The sequence below is a fragment of the Engraulis encrasicolus genome, chromosome 7 (assembly GCF_034702125.1).
Source record: "Engraulis encrasicolus isolate BLACKSEA-1 chromosome 7, IST_EnEncr_1.0, whole genome shotgun sequence".
In the NCBI taxonomy this organism is placed as follows: Eukaryota; Metazoa; Chordata; class Actinopteri; order Clupeiformes; family Engraulidae; genus Engraulis; species Engraulis encrasicolus.
In genome coordinates, this window is record NC_085863.1 from 56,038,267 (window position 1) to 56,057,759 (window position 19,493).

General features: G+C 43.4%; 2 protein-coding genes across 2 annotated transcripts in view; both read right to left on the reverse strand.

The window, feature by feature from the left end:
• nectin3b (nectin cell adhesion molecule 3b) overlaps positions 1-11,461 on the reverse strand; it is a 53,575-nt gene extending 42,114 nt beyond the window's left edge. The window contains exon 1 of the mRNA XM_063204037.1: positions 11,346-11,461. Coding sequence (XP_063060107.1) covers positions 11,346-11,436 — 91 coding nt within the window. The 5' untranslated portion in view covers positions 11,437-11,461. The remainder of the gene's footprint in view (positions 1-11,345) is intronic.
• A 4,349-nt stretch (positions 11,462-15,810) lies between these two features.
• Positions 15,811-19,283, reverse strand: diablob (diablo, IAP-binding mitochondrial protein b). Its single transcript, XM_063204051.1, has 6 exons — positions 19,207-19,283; positions 18,834-18,975; positions 18,607-18,726; positions 17,990-18,100; positions 17,651-17,747; positions 15,811-17,181 (listed from the first exon to the last, which is right to left on the reverse strand). Exons 1-6 carry the CDS (start codon positions 19,242-19,244, stop codon positions 16,967-16,969), a joined length of 723 nt encoding a protein of 240 aa, XP_063060121.1. The 5' UTR covers positions 19,245-19,283; the 3' UTR covers positions 15,811-16,966.
• Between the last annotated feature and the right edge of the window lie 210 nt (positions 19,284-19,493).

Consider the following 19,493-nt stretch of genomic DNA (forward strand, 5'->3'; position numbering starts at 1 on the left):
GGGAGTGAGAGAGGGAGGGGGCGAGAGGGAGGGAAAGAGGGAGAGAAAGTGAGAAAAACTCTCAGAGCGTACGCGCGCGCAAGAGAGAGAAATGAGGCTAAATTAAAGAGATAAAGTGGCGATGACTCAATACTCTAATCACTGGTCGGAAAAGAGCCAAAAATATTGTAATGAGAGGCGGCTCAAATTAAAGAGAATGTAATGTAGAGACTACACAATGGGAGAGAGGAGAGCAGAAAGAGGATATGTGTAAGCTAAACAGACTGAGTGAGCAGGTATGTGGGAAAGAACAACACGTTAAAGGTCAGTATAGAGATAGTTGAGTGAACACATGCATGTCTACTGTCTGTAATTTCATAGCATTGAGCCTAGCTGAGGCGCTAACCCAGTGAGGTGCTGGGATATTCCTCTTGGAACAACATTAATCATAGGGTGGAGCAGGGTCATCCAAATTGCCTGGATGAATATAAAAATCTTCAGAGGTGGGGTTAGATGCTCTACTCAAGCATGACCGCCACAGATCAAGGTGCAGGTAAGCATCAGATTGGGCTGTGTATGTGTGTGTGTGTGTGTGTGTGTGTGTGTGTGTGTGTGTGTGTGTGTGTGTTAAAGGGGTCAGTTGCACCGGGCCCAAGGAGAAGGAGAGTTCTGATGGCATTATATTGAAGGGGGGTCCTTTCAGATTACTTTGTCTCGGGCCCAGGCAAAGTGGTCAGCAGCCCTGTGTGTATATGCGTGCACTAATGGAACTCTGGTATGATGGCTCACTGATTACAAAGCATCAGCTTCAAGCAAACTGTGCAACAGGCCTGTTGCCAAAGGGCCCCACTGCACTGCACTAAACTGCACCGTACAGCACGCGTGAGTAGCAGTGCCTGTAGTGAGCGTGCAGGGTGCAATAGTAATGCCTGCGGTGAGCAGGCAGGGTGCAGCACTCATAAAACTCACAACACAGGCATCAGCGAGGCATTCAAATTAATGGTCTGTGGCCTAATTAATGGCCCGGTGGCCACAGTAAATTTTACTGTGTTTAGCTCAACACTTAGGGGTGGGTGGGAGCAAATAAGAGTTAAGACTCTGTAAGTGTTGAATTAATACTGTAAAACTGGAATGGCAGTGTTGATTCAACATTTACAGAGTCAAATCGAACACTCTTGTACAGAGTGTATGTGGTCCCACTCTCTAAGTATGGGATTTAAACAGTACAAAAATGTACCGCCTAGGGGACTCAATAAGGCTAATTGCAGAGCTGGAGGATACAGACTCCAGACGGCTTGTGAGGGAAACCAACGCGAAAGATACAAAAAAAAAAGGAAAAAAAGAAAACTGTCCTCATTTTATCACTGTGAAGGAGAAAAAAAAAGATGGAAGAGATATAATGAGGCGGCGAGGGAGGGGGAAACGAATTAGTGTGACAAAGAAAACAAAGCCCTCCCGCGAGCTCACACACATCTCCTGATGAGTCAGAACTCCGTCCAAGTCCGCTATCCATGTTTAGCGCACTGAAAATTAAAAATCACTAATGAACCCACTTAATCACAGATGAAAACTGTTCAACAGTATGGGACAATTCCTGGGTAGATACTGTATGGAGGCTCTAGTCAAAGCTTTTTATGTGGATTGATGGCAACAGATGAGAACAGGTGAGACACACATAAGAGATGCTTTTGCTACAAGTGAGAACAGCTTGTCTGGCAACTAACTGATAATAGGTGATAGAAGTCTTGGATTAGTCCCAGCTTAGTCAGTGGAAAAAAAGTCCACTCAGTAGACATTAGCTATTTGTAGTTATAAATTAGCACAGTAATGAGTACTTCTACCTTTCAGAAGTCATCCAAGCTATCCATAAGGAAAATCGAAATCTGCATTGTATCATGACCCCTATATTGTGATGCAGATTGTATTGTGAGTGAACATCAAGGTGTATAGCATCCATATGATATGTTTCAAAGTTCCACATCACTCCACATTGACCATGATGGCATATACTGTAGCATCACTGCACAGGATTAAAAAAGCCTCATTAAGTGAAAAATATTGTGTGTGTCCCAAGTCTAGCGTGCTCAGTCAGCCACCAAAAGACCCAACCGGCAACTCTTCTTCTCTTTCCTGGGGCTCTGCTCTCCACACGAGACGGCGTGAGGGTCGTTGGCATGGCAACCAGTAGGTAGGAGTCGTGACGTGAGCTCGTCAGCCTGCTCATTAGGCAGCAAGGTCAGGAAGCCAGGTCCATTAAGCACAACTCTGCAAAACTCTTACCAGACACCCACTTGAAAAAAAGCAAATGACTACAGTGTAAGGTGCGATCACTGAGAAGCGTTCTGCTCTGCCAGTCTGTTTTATATACTTAACAAGCCTTGACCCATCTTTGCAGTCCATAGTGAGGAGCAAAAACAATGCATGTGTATTGTCTACCTGTAAATAGACAGACAGAAAAAGACCCCTAAAAACAACCAGTCATTCCAATTTACCTACTTAACTAGACACGGTATCAATGGTGTCGTCGTATCCGTGGGGTACTCGAGTATGACACTGAAGACCCATACTGCTACCTTTGCATGCTTGATGAAAGAAACACTGAGAAACACTGAAGGAGATGAAATTGATGGACCAAGGCATGGTATGTAAGCTTCAAATCACCTGCAATGGAGATGTTCTTCCACTGACACAGAATGCCAGAGCAGTACATACAATAACACGGCATAACCGAGTAGCAGGTTCAAAAAGCTCTCTCAGCTAACAGGGTTTCCGTGACACAGCATGTGTGTGACAGCGTGCAAACTGGAGTGGATGCATGCAGCAATTTTTAGAGGTACCTTAGAAAACCTCCCATGGAAAAAAACTGACTTACCGATGCTGTGAAGCAAAACCAACAGCTGAACAGGTCAAGGCCTTTTCTCGAACAATGCCCCGCTCAAACTGGCACACTGTAATCTATATCTGACAGGTCTCGCACTCATTAAAATCTTCCAGGGCCACAGACACGCACAAAGGGGGAGGGGGGGGGGGGGATTGATGACATCCCTACAAACAATCGGAGCTTTGTGCTGTGAGGCTTCCCTGGTTAAACTGTATCGTTCTGCCCAGCGCAGGGAACAGACACAAAGACCAGATCATTAGTAGCACTGGTATGGAAGCTATGTAAACTATGGGGTCAGCACATAACACTGACTGAGCGAATGCACAGGCCCAGCATGCAACACTGGCCGACCACATAGGACCATGAAAAACACAGTTGGCTAAATCTGGTAATATGGGGGTGGTGGTGCGGGTTGGTGGTGGGCGTCAAAGTAAGAGTGAAAAAGTGTGGAAGTTTATATTCCTGTTATACTACGGCAAAGGGTAGAAGTACCCTTTTTGTTGAAAGACTCCTGTCGTTTTATTTTTCGGCAAAATTACTTGACACATTCTGTGTTGAAACTGAGATGCACTGAGCACTGAGATGCACAAAATTACTTTTTTTAGTGGGTTTTAGTACATAGATGATCATCTCAGCTCCACTAAAGATGCCACAATGTATTCTGCCATGTCTCACTAGTGAAATGAATTAAAGATCAATAGGCAGTGATGATGAATAAGAATACCTCAGGCAGTGACTTGCTTTGATTTATGCATGTACACCAAGCTGCTATACTACTGATGCATTGATTTATGCTTATGTATAATTACCATATGGACAGCTGTGGATGTAGTACAGGTGGCATCTATGCGTTATTCATCATTACATTTGAGTACACTTTTAGCTGAGCGACTCAAGGTAACAATACATAGAGAAACTTTTTGAGTAATTTTGCCAGGCAACAACATGACTGGATCACATTTTTGAGTGATTGAAAAAAGTTGTCTGCCACTGATTCAAGTACTCTTGATTAAAGCGTTATGATGATCAGCAACCAAACATCATCATGCAGTGTTGTTGCCTACAAACATTGCTATAAATGTTTCACTGTGTGGCCCTACCGTGGCCTAACGGTGGAGCATTTATGCAAAGCAACTTAGTTATCTACATACTGGTACATACTTATACTGGTTAGGTCCCTGGGACAATGTGGAGTTACTTAGGTGCAAGGGCATTTCAACCATGGATGGAGGTGTAGGGAGAGGTTTCGGACCTGTGGGATTTGAACCGGCAACCCTCTGATCCTAAAGACCTATTCCCTATCAATTAGTGGTTGGTTAGGAAGTGCCATCCATGCAACTTCATGAAGAGATTTCAGTCGGTGGCGACTGCCCTTTAAAAGGCAGGACAGGACACTCACAGGAAAAAAATGGTGGATGGTAAAAGGCCAGCCCGCTGCACATAGCCTTGTTTACACCCTGTATTGACAAGATTAATGTGTTAAATGCTAGAAGAGCTCCAGTGCTGCTGTGCGTTGGAGAAAGTACAACACGTGGCCTTAAGGGTGTTTGAAGAGCGATGGAGGCACTCATGCCCAATGATTAGGGATACATCAAGCTGTCGATGAAGGTGAGGGCAAAACACTCCCGTCGCATGACCTGGAATTAAAGCAGCCTACCACTGGGGGCTAACTGAGTTTTGCTGCTTGAACCACACCTGTCTGGCTGTGAAGATTTTTCACTATACCCAGGTAACTTTATCCAAACAGTTTAGCTGTAGGGAACTGGGCTTGTTCTTTAAGCTTGAAGGTGTTTAAATCCTCAAGGAGCTTCTTGTATGTAAAAGCTGAGGGAAACATATTCAAGCTGAAAGAAGCCATCACCCTGTTGTGTATGCAACTGAGGTAATCCCGCGCAGTCCGCCCCCCGGGTCTCGAACTCGACACCTCCTAGTAAACACACTGATTCGGGTATGGGAGGCACAGCACCATACCGCTGACCTAAAGGACCAGCCCGTTAGCTCAGCGCTACGTATGAGGCATTGGGAAGGAGGTTTTACCACACTCTGCTAGTTGGCCTCCGTTACACTAACAGAACTCTTTGCACACAGGCCTGGCCTTTGCAAACATTACCCCACGCTAATCAGGATACCCAACATGAGAGAGGGTGTGAATGGGAACTTTGGCCTTCACAGTCAGCAGCTCCGGTCACAGGGAGAAGGAGGCAAGTTGTGAACTCATTTGGACCGTAGAGGGGATTGGGCAGTAGGAGATTCGCACTCCTGTGCTCTTTGCAAGTGGAGCAGGGGCATCCGCTCTGACATCAGTGTCCTTTTGATAGTCAAGGTGAGTGGGGGGTTAACTGGTATCAGATACACCCATTATCATTTGGCAGGCTGTGTTCAATTTCAATTTCAATGTTATTAAGGATAGCCCCTTGAGATGAATCATCTCATTTTCAAGGGGGTCCAACCAGTTACGTACAAGACATTATATATAAAAAATCCCTGCAATAAATAGCTTATACATTTTTTTTCTGTAATGAAACTTTAGAAAGTATTTGTAATACAAAGTGTTCTTTTCAGAGCAACTAGCCAAGGTGGTAACTTAAATGCTTGTTGTCAAGGCGCCCCTCCTTAACTATAAAGTGCTGGCGGAAACCCTGCACTTCATTTGGCATTTAAGCTCTTGAATGAACATTAATAATTCACTGGTGGCCAATAAAGGGCGGGATTCTGTTTAATGGAGTTGAGTTTTTATTTCAGGCAGGATATGGGGGGTGGAAACATAATTTGGTGGTTACTTAATTGCATGCTCCAGTGAGACTAGGGGAAGGAGGAAGCAAATTGTGTTTGGCTAAGCTGAAACTTCACAAAGCAGTCACCATGCTGATATCCCAGTCACCATGCTGTCTAACACCAAAGGTCACTGTGAATATTATGAGCGCGGCACTGTGACCTTGAACTACTGGGTCATTCCCGGGGGGAGGCAAATGCTCAACATTGATTCACACCACATCAGGAATCCTTGGTGGCAGTCAGTCTTTTCACAACCAGTAGCTTTGTAGTTAATCGTGATCACATCTTAGAATGGTCAAATCAGGTGAAATGCATCAGGTCACTGTAAATGGCAAGCACACAAAGGCAGTCATTAAACTAGCATGACATTTTATACTTTCTTTACTATTCTATACTAATAACAAACACTATGACTTTCTGAATGAGGCAAGAATGCTACCTCATTGGAAAACAGACATGCCAGAGGGAGCCTGGTTTGACCTTTTGCAAATTTGAATTCATTTGTTTGATCCAAAAGGGTTGATATTGTTTAACACGAAGCACATACAGCTATTGCGCTGTATGAAATGAAATCTTAAAAAATATTGATTAAAAACTTGCCCTGCCTTACTGCAATTAGTCAATGGTTGGGGTTGCGGTAGCCTGGCATGCTGGCCCCAGGCTCTCTCTCATGCAGGCCGGGTGGGAGGCTACCTCCAGGGAGATAAAAGTGTAAGAACTTTGGGCTCACACTGAGATCAGACGAAGCGCTTATTTCATCTCCATATTTTAATACCAACCCCGTACGTAATAGTTGTTGGATCTGTGCTGTGTGTAATTTCTCTATGTGTATACTGCTAGACACCTTCATTCCCCATCCAAACAAAGTCTGTCTACTACTATGTGACATCTCACATCCCCAAAACACACCCCAAGAGTCCTTGCTCCTATTAAACTGCCCAAGGGCCTAGTCCTCTTTCTCTCAGACACTTGGAGTCAAACGGGCAAATAAACAAACAAGAACAAGGTCAAAGTACCATGCCGTCACAGACAAATATCCCCACCACCAAGAGCCGCTCCCTGTGCACCAGATATTATCTTAATATTATTAGGGCAGTGTAACAACAACTTGCATTTTAATGATTTATGTATGTGTAAGATGCGATAAACACTTGGAAATGTTGATAATAATCTATAATGCTCTGCATTTCTTTCGGTCATTGTGCATGTGTGCAAAGATGGTGTTTTGAGGTATAACGTCGCTATCCCATGCTCCAAAACAAAATCACTTCTGTGTGCAAGTTCTGCTCAGGTGTTGGAATAAACTACTGGGCGCCTGACATACAAGCAGTCAATTGCAGCACCAACACATCACAAACTCGTTTTTTTTACATCTGGCCTAGAAGACTATTAAAAAGCTAACTAGTTATATGTGAATACAGCCCGAACTGTTGATAAAAAAACTAAATATAAAAATGAGTTGGACACTGATAACTTGTTAACGGCCTTGGAGAGCCTTGAACATTTGGCATTTCAGTCGCTTCACTGCAGCATCTCAGAGCCATCCCACACAGGTCAAAACTAAGGGGCACACCACGTAGAAACCCACATCATCACATGCCATTAGGCATCTTTCCACCAGCATTGGTGGCAGTGTGAAGTGAGGTCCCCACGTCACCCTCTGGAGAGCCAGGAGACACTGATCTGTAATGGAGGTGGCACACTAAGGCGGGTGACATTTTCTCTTCACCTTTATCGTGTTGTGAGTTCTGACACACCCACGACTACAGATCTGAATGTGTATCTTCACGATATGAATCATCACTCCAGCTACGCAAGCCTTAGTCACGAGCACGGATGAGTAAGTGAAGCTACAGCCCCTTCAAAAAGCCACATCATTTTTAAGCACAGCACAAATGCTTGGTTTAATGTGCTCTTTGCAATACTAAATCCACACGGTTTTATCCAGTTCATTGAATAGTTAATGGTGCTCCTAATGTTGTTTTTCCTGTTTTGTTTGTAAGTGCTGGTGCTTTTAATCCACTTTGGTATTTGGAATAGGGCCAAAGGGTATCTGTAACACGGATAACAAACAGGGCTTACATAGCTGCCGTTATCAAGGCCAACAACACTGTAGAACGGAGTGCATGTGGAGAAGAGGAATGTGACTGAATGTGGAGATTATACAGAACAGTGGTAGCCAATTTTGAGCATCATGCTTTGTGTTCAGGGCGCACAAGGGGGGGGCATACAGTATAGTCCGTCATTAAAGAAGTTGGTGCTGTGGCACAGCGCACTAGTGCACCTGACAACATACGGGCTACATATGCATTTGCCATGCGGACTCGGGTTCGAATCCGGGCTGGCTCATGCCTCAGCTCTGCCCCATCTCTCTCCCGCACTGGCAAAAAAGCTGGAAAAGTATCTTTAAAAAGAATCATATATAAATGAGAGCAAGAGCGAGAGATAGAAAGCTAGGAAGAAAGAGTACACACACACGCTTTTTTTAAAGTTTATTACTCTAACATACTACGCTCTGGCAGACTGTCTCCAATTGGCAATTCTGTGATGAGACACAACGAAACAAGCGCAATAATAAGTAAGTATATAGCAAGTATATTGGCTAGTGCATCCCAGCGTAGGCTGAAGCCGTGGCAAAATTGCCTGGTGAGGTCCTTGGTGGTGGCGAACACACACACACACACACACACACACACACACACACAGGGTAACGACTGTGCAATAATGCATCAAGGCTGGGGGTGGCAGCAAATGAGGTGTGCCGTGCAGTGCACTGCTCTGCTCTCTCTTCTGAGTCCCTCCCTTCACTGAGCAGACATGAACGCAGATGAAAGGACTCTATATAAAGGTTTCATCCATTATTCAACTTCTCTCTTCCTTGTGGCATGCCCCACCAGCGCTGCACGGAGACAGGGCTGGGGGAAGAAAAAAAAACAAAACACACTCCCCTCCACTGACGGCAAAAAGTTCATACCGAAGGAGCGAACCTTGGGGCAACATCATCATTTAAGTATTTAAGTAACGAAGACACACCTTTGGTTGCCTGTTTATTCGCTTACAAGTTGCACAACACCATCTAATGAGACGGAAGGAAATGACACACACACACACTGTACCAAACCATGGGGTGGTGTCGTCATCACTTAAGCCCTTCATAAAGTGACAGCCTAAACTTGTTTATTTGCTTACAGGTAACACAACTACTGTCACACTGTATATTTGTCAAGATGATGCAGGGTGTTTTGGCAAATTATATCTTGCTCATCAAAAAGCACACATGCACGCTCAGGGAAGCTGACGGGGGGTGGACAAATGGGTCGTTTGTCCCAGACCCAAGGAGACACGGGGCCCAGAATTGGGTCCTCATGACATTGTATTGGGTGGGGGTCCATTTTAAATGATGTTTGTCCTGGGCCTATTCAAAGCAGTCAGCGGACCTGCACAAACGCATCAAAACATCCCACGACTACAACATGACAATTTAGGGGTCTTTTACCACTTTCTTCTCCTTCTCCGTCAGTGATGCAAAGCCACACATAGGAGTACTACCCGTATCGTGACATTGACTACTCAAGCTTAATAACAGAGGAGGGGGGCCTGAATCAGTGGAAAAGAAGAGATGGAGATATGTGGGCAGATATAAAGATGGAGGGAGCGAGAGCGAGAGAGAGAGAGAGAGAGAGAGAGAGAGAGAGAGAGAGAGCTAGATAGAGAGAGAGAAAGAGATAGAGAAGTAGATAGATAGATAGATAGATAGATAGATAGATAGATAGATAGAGAGAGAGAGAGAGAGAGAGAGAGAGAGAGAGAGAGAGAGAGAGAGAGAGAGAGAGAGAGAGAGAGAGAGAGAGACAGAGAAAGAGTGCTTGCCATTTGGCTGGTAGAGGATTGAGTTAGCAATCGAAATGGTTCAACTCCCATTTACCTCTTAGCATTTTATTGATCCAGAGGAAAAGGAAGAGAGACGAAAGATGTGAACTAAACACCAGACAACACAACCAGTCAAAGAAGTGATGCTGCAACATAGACAATCATTTCACTAAATGACTTCTCGCGCACGCACACACACACACACACACACACACACACACACACACACACACACACACACACACACACACACACACACACGAACACACACACACATCAGGGACGGTGACGTCACCAAAACCCAGACACAATGAGATGTTATGTTCTTTTCTTGCCCCATCTCCTGAAATGTAATCTATCTATAGGCATTTTGGTTTTACTGATAATTTAGATCCAAGACTATTTATGACATCTGTATTGACATCATTATGATAATGGCAGGCCATTGCTTAACTTATTTATTCCAGTGAGTGAGAATGCTTCGGACTAGTATATCAGGAAAAGAAAGTTAAAAAAACACTTAATAAGAACAGAAGTGAATTTTATATACAGACTAAGATTGAGTGGCAGAAAACGTCATATTGGAAGAAAATAACAGCACAAGTCTGAGATCCAAAATGAGAACAAAGCTGAACGGCTGCTGGTCCGAGGCACTTCTGCACAACTGAAGCAGCTTGTTTGGCCACAGACACATCACTTTAAATGACATCATGCCAAACATGTGGTCACCAAAACAAAAGACTAGCTCAGCATCCAAAGTCTATGGAGTCGTCGGCTGACTGAGGCATCCCCTTCACAGAAACGGGTGATATATGGTTCTTGGTAAATACACCTTTAACAAAGATATTTTATTGTTTAACTAACTGGTAAATAAACTCCCCAAGCGGTCTTACGTGACATGCGCTAATGCATGCGCTTGAAACAGACAAGAAATGCTCCCTTGACTGCCACTCAAAAACGTGCGCAACATCAGCAACCGCGCGACCAATTAACCACACAGCACACAAGATTGGGAAAGACCGCTTTTTTCACGTGGTAAGCGGATAACGGGCATGGTTAGAGGCTGCCAAACATACGGTATGTAAATAACAATATAAACATATATGCGCTTTCTGTTTATTTTTCTGAATCAGCCATCTCACCGCCATTACGTCACCCCACCTTTTGTTCCCTTAGCAATTTAAACAAACGCATGACGTCACCCTAATCATAACAGGTGGCACTGAATAACTAAGGGTCACGTGTCGATAAGTTTTCATGGACCCCTCTCTACCCTGCTCAATCAGTGCGTAATCAACCGAACAATTGCACGTTACGCGGGGCGCGATACCGCTTGGTGACCTTGGTCCTAATGAATGAATTGGCTAATCAGATAGACTAATTGAATTGCAAAAGTTCAGGGAACCCACACTGTCTTGAATTGAACTCAGCCACACATTTTGCAACAAGATGGTTGATACTGACAACAGAGCATGTTGCATGACGTTGGTATTAAGAGTAGTTTTACAACTACAACATCGAAACATTTCATGCGATTCCTTTATGGATTCTAAACCGGTTAATGCCACACATCACACAGCATGAAGTTGAAAAATCAACACTCAGACAAGGGAAAACACTAATGAATAGCCTACAAGAATACAAGATAAAGCATGGGCATGCATTTTTCTTCATTTGTACTTTTTGCATTAAGACAAAACTAATGTGCTCGCGCAAGCAACTGCTGAAACATTCTTTCGCGTGGTAGGCTATTGTTGTGATTAACTCGTGTTTTCCCTAAAACTTATCTTGCAAACGGTAGCACACAATAGTGTAACATGCCCGTGTCCTCTTCGCTTACCTGATGTGACAAGAAGCAAAAGGACAACTGTTGTATTCCCGCCCGAGGAAGTGATATTCCTAAAGTACCGTACAGGCATTCTTCTCTCCATGTCGCCCAGCGAGCTGTTTAGTTCGCTCCTGTAACTCAAAAATCCTCCTCAGCAACAACTCCATAGAGACCAGACCGCTTTCGGAATGTACCACTGCAACCCCTTTCACGGGGGCGCACGAGCAAGCACACCTGACAACGGACCGACTACTGGCCAGACATTTGTTTTCTTTTGTACACTGTTGAGAGCAAGCGCCTTATCAATTTTGTTTGAGCGTTGACCCATAAAACTGCCCAGAACAGTTTGATGAGTAGCTTTGAGGGAGTGTTCTAGCCTTAAATACGCATTATGTGCTGAACGATGTGATGTCAAGGATAACAACGCACTGGGCTTATTTGTGTCCACTCCAGGCACAATTGTTGGGTTAAACATTTTATAATTCTAAATGCAAAACATGGTCTGGGTAGGACTACTGTAAGGAGAGACCCACCGTCAAGGCTATGTACAAAATTATCATAAGCCATAAAAGTAGCCTGTACATTGTCGCGAGCTACTACCATTACGTCATTTTTATAAGTAGCACCAGAGCCATACAGAGGGTAGAGTCGGGCAATCTCCGCCGTGTGCTTAGGCCGACTTCCTCTTTAGCAAAATTAGCTGTTTTAGCTTCTCAGTACTGCTCAGCGTTGCGAATGTTAGTTCCTAGCAGTGGGCGTAGCACATAGCAAATGCAATGCAGGGAATATGACAAGACTTGCTGTTCATAGTAATAACTTCAGATAAACATCACAGATGGTAAACTTTTGTGATTATCACCACCGAGACAGTTGTTGGTTTACATATTTGTGGTGATTACCCCGCAGTATAGTTCGTTAGTCCTTATTTTTGGCTGTTAATGTGGTGGTTCTATGTTGAGTCTATGGAAAGACAGCCGCTTTAGGAACACCCTTATCTCGCTGAAAGGCGGAGCTGCCACTTAATTCCTGGTCCTCCAATTGCGTAACTCTACCCTCTGTATGGCTCTGAGTAGCACTTTTCAATTAACCCAGATAGCCCCTCCCCCATCTCATCTTTTGTGGTTCACTGACAATAACCAAAAGAGAAATAAATTAGTTGCAAGCTGAAAGCCTCGGTAAGCTCCTGTTTGGAGAGCATTTTCCCCAGCAACAAATCATGTTCTGTGATGAGCGCGAGGCACAGTGATGTGGGAGGAGGATTCACTACCAATCATCAGTTATTCTACAGAGTGAGTGGGCTGCATTGTTCTCCTCTGTCGTTTGGAGACCTTGGTCATCCCAGCGACATTACGCACGTCTGTGGAGCTGGGGCTAATTTGGCCAGCAGCAGCATCAGACTTTAATCCCTTGTAGACACCCCCTTGCTAATCCTGCCCGCCAACAACCCCTCTTTGAAGAAACCTGGCCCAAGAGTACCCCCTTCAACACCCCACTGACACGCACGCGGCCCATCCGCACAAAACAAACGTGGAGCCTACAACAGAACAAGTGCCCCTCCCCCACTACGGGAGCCCCACGACTCCTCCGTACTCCCATTCTAATTGGACGAGTACAAGTGATCACACTCTCTAATGCTGGTGATGGGCAAGCAGTAGGACCAGCACAATCCTACATTACACTAATCATTACTGCTTTAAAAATGAATGATGATTGAAAAGAAACCGACAAAGTGTTTTTGAGCTCCTGGTATACCTGCATGTTGGTGACAGTCGGTAATATGGTATGGTAGGCCTATGACATTGTGTGCTGGAAAATGTTTGTGCAGTTCATCAAGGGCACAAGGCTGAAACATTCAATGTTTTGATAACCCTCTGCATTACTTATAGACTACAGTACCGCATATCTACACTATGCCTCAGAGAAATCTTATGTGGTACTTTAAAATATAGTGTTTACATGTTACTGTCTATAGACAATAGTGTTTATAACAATATAGGCCTACTGTATAATTACTGTATATACAGTGTTTACGTGTTAATTATAGTGCTTAGAAGTGTTTTCAGTCCTGGTGAATGTGTAACTACTGAATAATGGTACTGCTATGGGTACAACATGTGATTTATAATGTGCCCTTTCCCTATTCGAAATATAGAGTACTGGATGCTACTTCTGTTGACAGTTGTTGGTAATTTATTTTGGTCTGTGGTCTTGCTCTGGGTTGTGTGTGATGTTTATGTCTGAGAAAACAGCAGAAAAAGACAATCTGTACATAGTTATATCCATATGGTGCATCATGCATACAAAACAATCCAGGAGAAAAACAGAAGTGTACTTCACCAATAAATACAGCTACATTTTTGGGCTCTGGCAATCTTAGATTAGTTGACATACTCATGTTCCTGTAACTGTACCTGGAACAAAGCATCTGTTGTCTCTTGTGTTTAACACCTTTTGTAAGTAAACTAAATTAATCAAAAACTTCCATCGGGTTATTGACAATCCACCTTAATTTCAGTGTAGCTGGCTGCACTTGTACACAAGCTGAATAGGTGAGGTGTGACATCAACGTCATGGATTTAAATTCTGAAAACACTCATGGTCGTGAATACAAAGCCATTTTATGCACTCTCGTCTAACCAGTCAAACTGCCATTGGACTACTCAGCTCACAATAAACTGTGCAAATATCAATATGCACATCTGCTTGTTCTGTAGTATACCACGTTTGTGCCTTAACAGACTTGTATGTGTTTTTTGCAAAAGTTCTCCAAGAGAGTTAGAGAACTTTAAAAAAAAAATGTTTCAAAAGCATTGTGCTCTTTCGTGTGAACCAATACAGCAATGTGATGCTCAAACTGGTATTTCCAAGTGATACGTGAAGAATATTTAGGCACCCAGGATCAGTTTATGACACATCTGTATCACATCAATGAATGTCAATAACACATCACATCAATGAATGTCAATAAAATGTATGTCAATGTCCTGGTTTTGTTTTCTCCTGACACAATAAATGTGGATGAATGAACAGGTCCAGTGTTCAGCAAAAATAAGTACAACAGAAGATCCATTGTTGCTCTACATGAGTCTGAATTTACCACAGCATACAGTGATTAGTTACAGTACGCCACATTCTAAGTGAAAACTCATGTACTACGGTAACTCACTACATCGGCGTTATGGAATTGCTGGTCTTTACAAAATACTTTTTTTGTTTAAAAAAAGTGCCCTATCTGCAATATGAAATATCCGTTTACAAACCTGATTGTTTAAACTGACCTCTGGCTCCATCTGCTGTTCGTAATGTGTATGTACTCTAGGCTCAGGGCTATAGTCTACACCAGGGGTGGGCAAACTAGGCCTGGGTGCCAACTGTGCTCATGCTCTGCTCGAACCAGGCCACCATGAAATAAGTAAATAATTAGTGGCCTGTTGTTTCATTAGCCTAACATGACACATGTAATCCACCACACATCAGGTTTCAGAAGTCTTGCGTCATGCTTGTGTATAACTTCATCAAATACTGTACCATATGAATAACACTGCCTGTAGGTTTTCAGATCTAAAACACAGTTGCTTGTTCACTAGAAATTGTTTAGAAACTGATGGTCTTCATTTTACATTGGCTTCTTGGAAGCTTAGAAAAGTTTGCGGCCCTACCATGGCTGATATGGTAGGGCACATGTTTACCACTCGGTCGACCCGGGTTCGATTCCCGGTCCGGGTCCTTTGCCGGTCCTTCCCCGTCTCTCTCTCCCAGCTCGCTTCCTGTCTCTCCTCCACTATCCTGTCTCACAAAAAACAATAAAGGCTGAAAAGCCCCAAAAAAATACTTAAAAAAAAAAAAAAAAAGTTTGCCCAGCCCGCCTTGTGAAGCAAAATGCTCCCACTGCAACAAGCATATTTCAGTGATGGTGAGGTTTAGCTCATGTCGTAGGCCTAGGTCTCTCTGCCTTTTGTGTCATATATTATTGACACATCAGGTGTGAGCGTGAGTTTTTATGGTATGCAATTTCCGAGGGAAATAATTCTGTGGATACCACATCATGCATCACACAGGTTTGATGGTGGCATTGGTTTCGTGCATGCATTTTTTAGGTATGAAGATCAGGAAAAGTCACACGTAGTACAACTACTACAGCTATGGAATCTGAAAAGTGTAAACAATATTTACTTCGCATCTCCCTGCAGTCAACATTAAAATTCCTCCTACAGAAAGTGTTTTCTCCTTAACATCATCATTAAGACACTAATAGAAGTTGTACAGCCCAGAAATCTATACATTTCTCCAGCAGTAACAGCTCACAGGATTTCAGGTCAAAAAGATGTCATGTTGTTCTTTAGCTCAAAGGGATTATGCATTTGGCTATTGTGCTTTAGCTCAAAGGGACAATGCATTTAGCTTTATTTAAAGACACAATACAACTTGCTGATGGCGTATGACCTGCCAGATCAGTGAGGTGCTTTGACACACGCTGGTCACTTCCAATCCTTTGCTTTTTATTGACAAATTCAAAGTACAGACTTATAAACTTTACAAAGACAAAACACATGATTAACTATGGCAAGGCCCTTTTTGAATAAAAAAGGTTTGAATAATTTCAGTGCATAGCCCCTGACCCAAAACACCTCTATATCCCTTCATGGTCTTTATTTATTTATGGTGTGTGTGTGTGTGTGTGTGTGTGTGTGTGTGTGTGTGTGTGTGTGTGTGTGTGTGTGTGTGTGTGTGTGTGTGTGTGTGTGTGTGTGTGTGTGTGTGTGTTTATGCAAAGCACTGAGAGTCAACTCTGTATTTGGGAATATGTGCTATACAAATAAATGTTGGTCGCTGATTTCTTTGAAACTGCATAAAAGGCCAGTTTGCTTTGCTTTTTCGCATGATTGTGGTTTCAGAAGTAAGTGCGTCCTTTTGGAGTCCCATCACTACCCATCTGTCACCATGTGACTGACAACCCTTTTTCACCATCGGAGTCTTCATGAAGGGCCCTGGTTTCCAAATACAGAGCCACAGTCATGCCCCTCCTGGTCAGGTAGATGGGATCTAAGCACTGATCTCTAATGCTGCTAATGCCAGCCAGAATAGTGCCGCTGCCCGTTCTTACACCAGATACATTCGTAACCAAAGTGCTTAACAATAAACGGCTCATGCTCATACCAGGTTGTGTGCTTTACCGCATATGACCGCGTGTTACCAGGATGAACCTGCCGCTGTCTATGTTGCCGTCACAGTTCGAAGAGGAAAAAAAAATATTCAAAAAACAAGCACCATAAACTAACTTTCTAGTTTCCGAAAGAATATAGTTTTGGCGTAAACACATCAGTTGGTTTGAGATTAGGTGCAGGAACAAGCACTGGCACAGTTCTTTGTTGGCCTGAACAAGCTAGTAATACTGGATTGAGCATCTACAGAGAAAAGCTCTGGCATATTTCATCTGTTTTATTTAGATACATTTTTTAGAGACATTTTCTTTTGTTTTCTTCAGTGCTTATGTCCCATGAACGCAACCGAAAGGGACTTAACTTAGGCTCCGTCTTCTCTGCACCCAGAATCCTCACCCATTGTCCTCCACCTATCCACCCTTGAAGGGCTAATCTCTACACCATGTCCATGTTACGGTTATCTGAAAGCTGTCAGTCCTCTCGGAGGTAGGCCTCCGGGATCTCCTCCTCCTCCTCCCCCTCCTGGGCTGCCAGAGGCTGGGCTGCAGGCTCCATCCTGGGGCTGTCCTCTGCCCTGGACTCCCTCAGGCCCTCCTCGGCCTCCAGAGCCACCTGCCTCATGCGCTCCACCTGCGACTGGGCCAGGTCCAGGTTACTGCGGGCCGTCACCGAGGCCTGGTCTGCTCCTGAGGGAGTAGATGACCGTGATGACCTTTTTTTAGGCTGACATTTCTTTTTTTCCATTTCACCCACCTTTTGATGCAGATGGGATTGCTGGCGGTCTGAATCCCTACAAAAAACGTCTTTCTGTGTATTTTTTTTTTACGAATGTTAATATCCATAAATATGTAGTCACAGAGACCTGGTCAGCTCCCAATAGAGTGGAATATGATGGCATTCATAGTTTATATTAAGTTAGTAATATTGTAAAAAATAAATTCATTAAAATATGTTGTTGTATATCATATACATTCAATGTACTGTAATGTGTTCCTCCAAAAGAACAAGACAAATGCAATGACTGTATGGACTTTTACTATTATATATTACGTAAATTCATATGTTATTTTGGGGATTTTAACATAGCTGGAGGGTTTGCAGAAATGTCACAAGATAAACAACATGGACATAAAAAGAGCCTGCATCATTACCCACCTGCGTTGTATGCAGCTTCAGCTGCCAGCTCTGACAGGTTGATGGCCGTCATCCAATTGGACTCGAACCGCTTGCACTGCTCTCTGCGGGTTACCACCTTATTACAGACAAGATAGATTTTAGATCGCAACGGCTTCTCATCCTGGCAATCTCAGATGTCCGTACAGAGGTCCTCCTCATGCATGACTGAAGTGGCCCTGAACAAGGCACCTAACCCCACACTGCTCTTGGGACTGTAAACAACCCCCACGACCTAAATAACTTAATAAGAACACTTAATATGTCTGCTATGTAATGCAATTGTGTGCTACACTGTTTTAAGCGGAAGGGGTGGCCTACCTCCTCTCGCTGTTGAATCATAACTTGCCACACAGCATCCTCGTCTGCAGTGCTGAGTCTACTGGCTGAGGCTTCGTAGCGTGTGTGGAGCGACACTAGAATTCGAATGGCCTGGAGGGCAACACAAGTGAGTGAGTGAGCACGCCTTCTAAGGTGCTGTTTCCACGTAGCAGGATATTTTTTTAGCAGGGTATTTTTTTTTCTCCTGTTGAGGTGTAAACGCAACATGTGGATAAAAATAAATCCTCCATTGTAACAAATGCGTTTCAGCCCCCTAAACAGGATATTTTTTTCTCCTGCTTTTTATACCTGGATTTTAAATATCTGCTACGTGGAAACGGAAGGTCAAAACCAATGCAAAACCAATGCAACCAGGAGAAAAAAATATCCACATATAAAAATATCCAGCTACGTGGAAACAGCACCTTAGAGAAGCCTAATAGACACCATACTTTAGAGACCAAAACACTTCTTACAAGATTTCATAGTGATATTTGGTAGGGCATTTTTAACATTGTGAAAACAGGTAGACTGTTTCACTACTCTTCAACACTGGTTGTCTACATAGAAGTTAGAACGACATGTAATTATCTGGTGAAACCAAATGGGCTCCGTACCTTCGCGTAAAGTGTGAGAGAATCTAGGAGCGCTAGTGTGGTTTGGGAAAGGTAAGTGTTGGCACTGTCTGTAACCAGAGACGATGCTCTCTTGATTAGGGCTTCATGCGAAAAGTCAGCCTGCAAATAAATACAAGTATACAAACAGACACATCCAAAAGTTAGGCATAGTTGCTTTTATTTAGCGTAGGCTATCAACAAAGGTCATAAACTTCAGCACAATCTACCTGCGCAACGGGGACAGCACAAAGGGCACCTGCCACACCAAACGAAATCCAGTTTCTTTTATGGATAGGAGCGAGTTTTATTCGTCGGGCCAGTGAAACACTAGCCAGACCACGACCATAGGAACACCAGGTGGAAGCACATCTATAACATGAAGCACCATGAATACAAAAATTAATAATTGCACAATAAACGCTTTAGTTCCGGGTGACATTCGCATCATGACAACTGTCATTCAGAAAGCAAACTGTAGCCTTGATTAACAAAAAACATATGATGCCGATCAACATAACATCTATTGTAAGATGGGCAAACACTTAAACAGATAGTTTTTCCCCCGTCTTTTTCAATGACAGACATTTTGTACAACCTTACCTCAAACTAGCGAACAGAAGCTTCCTGAACGTCGCCATGTTAATTGTTTTTGTTATTTCCTCTGTCTACAAGTTGCTATCAGCTGAAGCAATGGAGAGATATTACTGCCCCCTTTCGGGCTGAAGACAAAATAATAGGCAATGGTTGGCAAAGCTAAAGCCTACTAATTTAATGCCCATGCATGGGTGGACTAATCACAACTAATTAGTCATCAGAGCAATATCATAAAAACTTTTCTCTCTTTCATGACCAGCTACATTATTTGAAAACATGCAATATGTGCAACA